Source organism: Gastrolobium bilobum, unplaced genomic scaffold, assembly GCF_033153095.1.
Source record: "Gastrolobium bilobum isolate Gb01-03AN ecotype WA unplaced genomic scaffold, APGP_CSIRO_Gbil_v1 utg14319, whole genome shotgun sequence".
Taxonomy (NCBI): Eukaryota; Viridiplantae; Streptophyta; class Magnoliopsida; order Fabales; family Fabaceae; genus Gastrolobium; species Gastrolobium bilobum.
This window is the reverse complement of record NW_026898237.1, coordinates 257,087-265,123: the sequence shown is the minus strand read 5'-3', so window position 1 is coordinate 265,123 and position 8,037 is coordinate 257,087. Positions and strand designations below refer to the sequence as shown.

Below are 8,037 nucleotides of genomic sequence, written 5' to 3'. Positions count from 1 at the left end.
TATAACTTTTCTCTAAGTAAAATTATAAGTTTAGTCTGCCTTTTTTAAAAAAAAATATAAGGCTTGGTCTGGCCTATCAAGTGTATTAAATCTTCATAAATAATATATTACACTTTGCAAATTATAAGTTAGAATTACTTTGTACAATAGTTGAATATAACTCAAAATGTTGATAATTTAATTATGTTATTGAAAATAAAAAATAATCAATCTAATCGAATTGTATTACAAAGCAACAAAAATAAAAAATGGGGACTTATTATAAGTAGTGAAGATATCCACTAACCAACTTATCTTATAATTTTTCAAGAAAAAATAGTTAATAAATGAAGAGAAACAAATAAAATAAATAAATCATACACAAACGCATGCCCAACAAATAAGAACAAGATATGTAGGTGCACATAATACTCATAAGTTTCTGATAATATGTTATCTTTTTTAATGGAAATTTTGGAAAGATACAATTTTGTCAATGAGACAAAAAAAAGTACAAAGAATAAGGATTTTATATCAGCGGCAAAAGTCTTGAGAATTGACAGTGAGTGATGAATGATTTAGAAGGTATCCGAAGTTTAAAATGGGGCAGAAGAGTAACGAAATTTAGTGGAGGGGAGAAGAGAGAGGTGGCTTTAAAGAAATTTAGGGTTAAAAAAATATTATATTTACCAATTGAGAAGATAAAAGATTGCAAAAAATTAGAAAAATTAAAAATTGTAAGATTTGATTTTATTAAAAAAATAACAAGATATTATTTAATTAAAAGATATCATTTCATTAAAAAATAATAATATTTCTAAAAAAAACAAGATATTATATATTAAAAATAAAATAAAATATTATTTATTGAAAAATATGAGCCGATCTAAAAGCTTAGAGGTCAGGCCAACTTAAATAGGCTTGTGGCTTAATTTTTAAACAAATGTTTTAAAGAGTTCAAGTTTGAACTATTTTTAAAATGAGCAAAGCTGATTTAGCTCAAAGGCAGATCAAACTGTAGGCCCTAATAAATAGCTATCTTGTTTTTTTTTTTTTTGATAACAATAGCTATCTTGTCTACGTCGCTACTATCAAGTGTGTGCAGAAAATAATGTTATCTCCTGTTTATAGAAAAAAAAACATAAATTTCTATTTTTCTCTCTCTACATATATTTGGATGTAACTTTTTTAAAAAATAAAAATAAAAGTCAGAAAAAAGTTAATATTATATTGTTAGCGTAATTTTCTAACCTTTGAAGAAAAATAAATATTACATTTTACTCAAAAATATTTTTTAAATTTTAATCCAAATACAACATAATTATCATTTTTGAAAAGGATCCTTCTAAAAAACGATGATAAAAAGTATTTTTTGAAGCCCATAACTTAATTAAAAAAAAAAACCATTCCCATTTACCAAAAAAAAAAAAACATTCCCGTTTGTGTGCATACTTCTACATCTTACCGTTAAACCACTCGATTGAAACATAGTTGTAATGGTTTTTATATGTCGTGAACGGTCAATACTCCCAACTTAGTTATTATTAGTAGGTTCGCATGTAATTTACACATTACAAGTATGAAATCATGAAAGACATTATGAATAATACAATATTGTTGTATACTCGTTTTCAATTTGACTAAGCTAAAATAAAATATATATTTTAACGCTTCAACTGTAGCATGGAGATTTGTGTCTGTCATTTTAAATTTCAATACGGCTACATCTGTTTCCCTGTAAATAATAAAATTACTCTATGTGTTAAAGTTGAAATGACGAAGATTCAATTTAATATGAATCCGGTGTTGAAATTTGTAGTTATAGAGCATATATGACCCTTAATCTTGTTTACAAACACTGTAGCCAGAAATGAGAAGAGTGGAAAATTAGGGGAGAATGAGAAGTTTTGAAAAAAGGGGAAGATAGAAAACTAAGAAAAGGGAAAAAAAAAATATAGGAGATGAGGGTAGAAAAACTATAACTAGGAGGAAAATTGTAATTGCTTAATTCATTGCTTGCTCTTGTGATTAATGTACTATATATTTATAATATCGCGCTACAAGAATTTTTTTTATTAGTGACGTAATTTTATGAAATTTCGTCACAAATTCCTGCGTCGCAAGTTTATTTGTGATGAAATTTGATTATTTGTGTCAAAAATTATCATTTGTGATAAAATTTATGGCGAAATTTTTTGTCACAAATAAAATTTTTTCTTGTATATCTTCTAATAGATAAAGTAAATTACTTAATACTATAATTTGAAATAAAATAACTAATATTACTAATGAGATAAGATAAACCAAATATAAAACTAATATAAAATAGATATAATTTGAATTATAAATGACAGTTGTTGTTAGCATTGTCCTATGGCTCTTTGAGAGTTTTTATCCCTTTAACTTTCCATTTGTTATTTATCAACAAGGTCATTTAGTGTCGCGACCGTTCCTCGGGAACTCACTCGGGTTTGTCAAGTGGCACAATTTCATTACCGTAAAACTTTGAAAGGTCGTAACGTTTGACTCAAGTATCTAAATTAGACAAAATAAATAAATCAATTTCACACAACTTTTTGAGATCTACACAATGACACCTCATTTGACATACTTTATCTCTCACAAACATAATTCAAATTTGTAAGATGGTACCACAATCACAAGGGTGTTTGCCAAATTTTGGTGGGAAGAGGTAGAAACCCTTGATTTGTTTAGCTTCCTCAATTTCAAAATCAATTTTGTTGAGATTTTAATTAATTAAATTTTTGTCCATTAGAGTTGCAACAGACCTGTGTGAGACAATAGTTAATTTCAAAATTTGTTTTTGTGAAAAAAAGAAAACGAAAAAAAAAGTGGGAGCAAAAATAGAGAACCCTATCAGTAGGGAAAGAAGGAACAGAGCACGAATGGACAATAACATGTTGGCAATGCTTAATGCCTCTGAAGCTAAGTATTCATAATCATGCTGGCCGTGCTTGATGCCTCTAAAGCTAAAATTAGTTTTTGTGAAGAAAAGAAAACGAAGAAAAAGTGGAAGTAAAAATGAAGAACCACAGCAGTAGGGAAAGAAGGAACAGCGCAGGGATATATGATATGTTGTCCATGTTTGATGCCTCTAAAGCTAAGTATTCATAATCATTGTCTCGCACAGGTACTGCTGCAACTCTAACAGAGAAAAATTCAATTAATTAAAATCTCAACAAAATTGATTTTCAAATTGAGAAAGCTAAACAAACCAAGGTTTCTATTTCTTCCCACCAAAATTTGGCAAACACCCTTGTGATTGTGGTATCATTGTTACAAATTCGAACTATGTCTGTGAGAGATAAAATGTGTCAAATGAAGTGTAATTGTGTAGATTTCGAAAAGTTATATATAAAAAAAGGGAAAAACATCTATCCTTTTAAAGGATATAAGCTTATATCATTTTAGATCATAACCGTTGATTTCCGTCCATCAACGGTTATAATCTATTGGGTCAAACTTAATGGGCCAAATTTATTATTAATTAATAATTTTGATCCAATAAATTATAACCGTTGATGAACGAAAATCAATGGTTAGGATCTAAAATGATATAAGCTTGTATCCTTTAAAATGACAGATGTTATTCCCATAAAAAAATATTTCATTTAGATATCCGAGTTGAAAGTTATGGTTTTACGAAATTTTACTGTAACAAGATTATCTAAGATAACGAGATTGTGCCACTTGACACAATCGTGTGAGTACCCCAGTGGCACAATCGTATGAGTACCCCAAAGGGGTCGCGACATTCAGTCTTGCTGGGACCCTATGCGGCACTAAATGATCCCTATTAATAAATACCTAGAATCAAATATCATATAGGAAAATTAAAAGGGGAAAAACCCCCTTTGATCAAATAGCCTTGACCTATTGCTTTGGAAGATGACAGGATATATATACGACTCTTTGACCAACGAGGGGATTTTGGATTTTTAATATACAAATTTTATATTTGATTCTCAATATTTATGAATAGAGATCGTTTAGTGCCGTGAGAAGGGCAACCGTATTGAGTGCTCCTTTACACTGCAAAAAATATAAGTCATTCTTAATACTAATTTTATGTGAAAAATTACTCTCATTTGATTTTCGTTGAATATAACGCGTTCGTTTTGCTCTCCTAGACCAACGAAAAAAATAATGATTTGTTTTAATTAATTGTATAAAGAAATTAGAATACTGATAATCGTCAGTATTCTAATAATTTTTTAAAAGTAACTCTGCAAAGGTATATGAAGATTCGAGCCAGGTTATATTTTATGGATATTATAGCAATTTAGCAGCTCGTGATCTCTTTTCGAGGAGTTTTTAATGTTCTATAAAGGAAAAATTTCTCCCCCTTTATGCCACTAGCTATTAGTATTGAAATGATGTTAAATTTGATGACCTCACACATTGGATTTGATCTTAGTGTCATGGTTTTTTTCTGTAATTAATTCGCGACCACGTTAAGACCTCTAAGTTCCTCTTGCTTTAAATACTTTTTGTTAATGGTATTATTAAACATGTTTATGTTCTCTTCATTTTTCAAACCTGAAAAGTTGAACTCAACCTTTTATTTTCCAACCGAGAGTAAAATTATAATAAAGAAATTTATATTAGAAATCTAACCTCATTCAATTTTCAAAAAAATTTATGCATTTGGGTGTCTCCTTCAAGCATTAGTAAACATAAAAGTTCTGCTAAATTATTTGAACCTTTTCGCTAGTTCAATCCTAATAGTCTAATTGTCTAAACCGCATCGGAGGTATACAGTAGTCAATAATCATTTGTCGAATAATTTGAACAAGCGTTAGGAACTTACGACAACAAATTGATGAATCTATGCATGCCAGCGGTTCTCTCGGTGCAATACTCAGTTTACTAAGAATGTAATGCATATATAACATAACCATGTATGTTGTTTAATAAAATTAAGATCAAATTGCGCCCATTAAGAATATTGAATCATAAGTCATTAGGATTGATCTAGTAATAAAGAATTTAAGTAATTTGTATTATGTTATATGTTCAATTTTTGTTTTTATATATATATATATAATATTGGACCGTACCAATACTTGAACTTAAAAACTACCACTAGAACCATTTTTTGTTGTTGTGAAAATCATTGAAATTTCGAGGTAACAAATTATGGCTATTAGCAAATCATGACATAGAAAAACCACTTATTTTTCATCTAAATATCTAACACGTCACACCATAATTATGTTTTTATTTCTTTGTAGCAAAACTTAATAATTCTATTAATAACATTAGCATGAAAGAAACTTTTTTTTAATCTATTTTCTAAGTACCTCCCCACCATGAACTTCCGACCTTTTTTTAGCTCCGGTAGCCTGGCAAAACTGACCACTTGATCCGGAATGAAACAAACAAATATATACGGGAAGTACCTGTTACTTTTTATAAAAGATAAACAAGGCAATTTCTCTCAGACTTCAGAGTAATCCCACTGTAGCTGAGGGAAGGTATTGCAGTCATTTTCACTTCGGATTATGAATGACAGAAAGTATTGGTCTTAATTTCAAACTATATGCCTTATTTTATTTTTTATTTCTCTTTCAGCATAATTTTGATCCAAAGCTTTCTTGCAAGTAACTGAAACAATAATTGCAGCAAAATGGCATCAACGGAGGAATCATGGAAAAACTGGTTGTGTGACTTGGTAAATTACAACATATTCGTTTTCAAATAAATACACTTGATTTTTTCACATACTTGAAGGTTTTGTGGATAAACAGTTGCTTTTCCCCCAGGAAGCAGAGGATTACAGTTTAGTCGATCAATCCGACACAAACGTTGTTGCTGGAAGTTTCCCATCTCATCATCATGAAATAGCCGCCACGCCACAAGAGGAGAACTTGCAAAGATCTTTCTCTGCCGATAGATACTGCTCTTACGCCGAAAACTCCAGCACCATGAGCAATTCCTCAGGGGATGATGATAACAACTTTGAGAGGCCTTCCAAGACTCTCAAGGTCGCCACTTCAAACTCTGCTAACACCGAGTACCTTCCACAAACAAAGGAATCTTCTCTCTCCTCCTACGTTCTTTCGTTTAACAATGTGAATCCAGCACCAATAATGAACATTGATTCGAGCTTGAAGCCAAAAGGTAAAGTTGTGAATCACGGTAAGTCTTTTCCCTCAAAGAAGGAACCTAGACGCAATATTCAGGAGGTCAAGAAGACTGGTTCGTTGGCTAGATCTCCTCACCAATCTCAAGATCACATAATTGCTGAGAGAAGGAGAAGAGAAAAGATTAGCCAGCAGTTCATAGCACTTTCAGCCCTTATTCCAGGCCTGAAAAAGGTTCAGTTTTTTTTAATCAGTGATTAACCCCAGATTACTTTCACAGCTGATTAATTGAGTGGATACATGGTACTAATTAAGGGGTGTACTCATTTGGTTGTAGATGGACAAGGCCTCTGTGCTAGGGGACGCCATAAAGCACGTGAAACAGCTTCAAGAACAGGTGAAGCTTCTTGAAGAGCAGACCAAAAGGAAAAGAGTAGAATCAGTTGTGTATGTTGAGAAATCTTGGCTCTCTGCAGATGAAGATGTCTCAGACACCTCCTCAAATTCTGGCGATGGAAACTCCTATGACCCTTCAAAAATAAATCGCTCGTTGCCAGAAGTTGAGGCAAGGGTGTCAGAGAAGAACGTGCTGATTCGAATCCACTGCGAGAAACAGAAGGGATTGTTCATGAACATACTCAAAGAGATAGAGAACCTTCGTCTATCAGTCATCAATAGTAATATCTTGCTTTTCGGGACCTCCATAGTGGACATAACCATCACAGCCGAGGTGTAGTATTGTTTCATTACATTACATGTTTGTCATTAATTATTTAATTTTACTAATTAATATGTGAAGGAGTTTGTCCATTTTGATTTTAGCATTAATGTCACATCGGCACATTTGGAATGCATTTTACATAATGTATGTTATCCTGTTGCAAATGCAGATGGATGATGAATTCAGTCTGAGCGTGAAGGAGCTGGCTAAAAACCTTCGAGTGGGACTATTGCAATTTATGTAGCTTACAGAGGTGTGTGTGGTGTCATTAGCCCTCATTTTAATGCATTACGTTATGTAGTTAATAAATGTCCATCTTCTCATAACTGAACTACTTGGAGAATAGAAAGCTTTTGTTTCGAGATGGATGGGGGATATGTATGCAGTAGGGTGGTTGAGGTCATCCACATGAATTGAAAGAGGTCAGGTCCATTATGGGAAAGTGGGATTTGACTGATCTCAAAATGCATAGCCTTGGAAATTAAGGCACGTTATCTTCTATAAATTAAAAAATCACTCCCATTAAATCTCAATTATCTAGGATACAGATGACTACAAACCTTACACACAGCGTTATTTTTATATATTTACAAAAAGACGGTTCTCTAAATTCAAATACGTAATTTTTCATTCACAGAAAAAATAGTTTTATTACTGTTTTAGGCTCGTCACCTTTATGTTATCTTCTGTAAATTGAATTAAAAAATAAATATCTACTCTTGAATTTTTGTAATTAAATTTATGATAAATTTTAAATTAAATGAAAAATATATATTTCTGGCAAAAAAAAAATATACATAGGTTAACCTATGTATATCTTTAACTGTTTTGTACTTTTGTTATCTATTTTTAATTTTGGTTGATATTATTTATGGTACCTCCAGTTCCCCATGTCCGATTTGATAAACAGATATTTGAGTTTTTCTTTGCCTCGTTGTTTGTGAAGCAAACTGGAAGAGGATTTTTTTTTTTTGTGTGTGTGTGGTAAATCACTACGTTTTCTACTTCATGTATTTTACTCGTAACAATATGTAAATTAATTTTGACGAGGGGTTATGTAATTTAGTTTTTGATAAAAATAATTATTTACGTAATTTCAAATCCAAAGTGATACTTAATCAAAATCCTTTTTAAAATAGGGCTTGCATGATTTTTGTGACATTGCAAATAAAGTTTAATTATAACCTCCTCTCAATTATCGTTCATCAGTAATCAGAATTTGAATTTTAA

At 31.1% G+C, this 8,037-nt stretch overlaps 1 protein-coding gene across 1 annotated transcript; it reads left to right on the top strand.

Moving 5' to 3' along the window:
* Nucleotides 1-5,629: 5,629 nt before the first annotated feature.
* Nucleotides 5,630-7,051, top strand: LOC133314163 (transcription factor bHLH18-like). Its single transcript, XM_061515607.1, has 4 exons — nucleotides 5,630-5,674; nucleotides 5,766-6,320; nucleotides 6,424-6,816; nucleotides 6,977-7,051. Exons 1-4 carry the CDS (start codon nucleotides 5,630-5,632, stop codon nucleotides 7,049-7,051), a joined length of 1,068 nt encoding a protein of 355 aa, XP_061371591.1.
* The last annotated feature ends 986 nt before the right edge of the window (nucleotides 7,052-8,037 follow it).

Bases quoted from the DNA above. Each gene is read 5' to 3' on its own strand.
- LOC133314163 (XM_061515607.1), top strand. From the start codon at position 5,630: ATGGCATCAACGGAGGAATCATGGAAAAACTGGTTGTGTGACTTG. The intron at 6,321-6,423 runs GTTCAGTTTTTT...ATTTGGTTGTAG, and splicing joins TTATTCCAGGCCTGAAAAAG to ATGGACAAGGCCTCTGTGCT. The intron at 6,817-6,976 runs GTGTAGTATTGT...TTGCAAATGCAG, and splicing joins ACATAACCATCACAGCCGAG to ATGGATGATGAATTCAGTCT.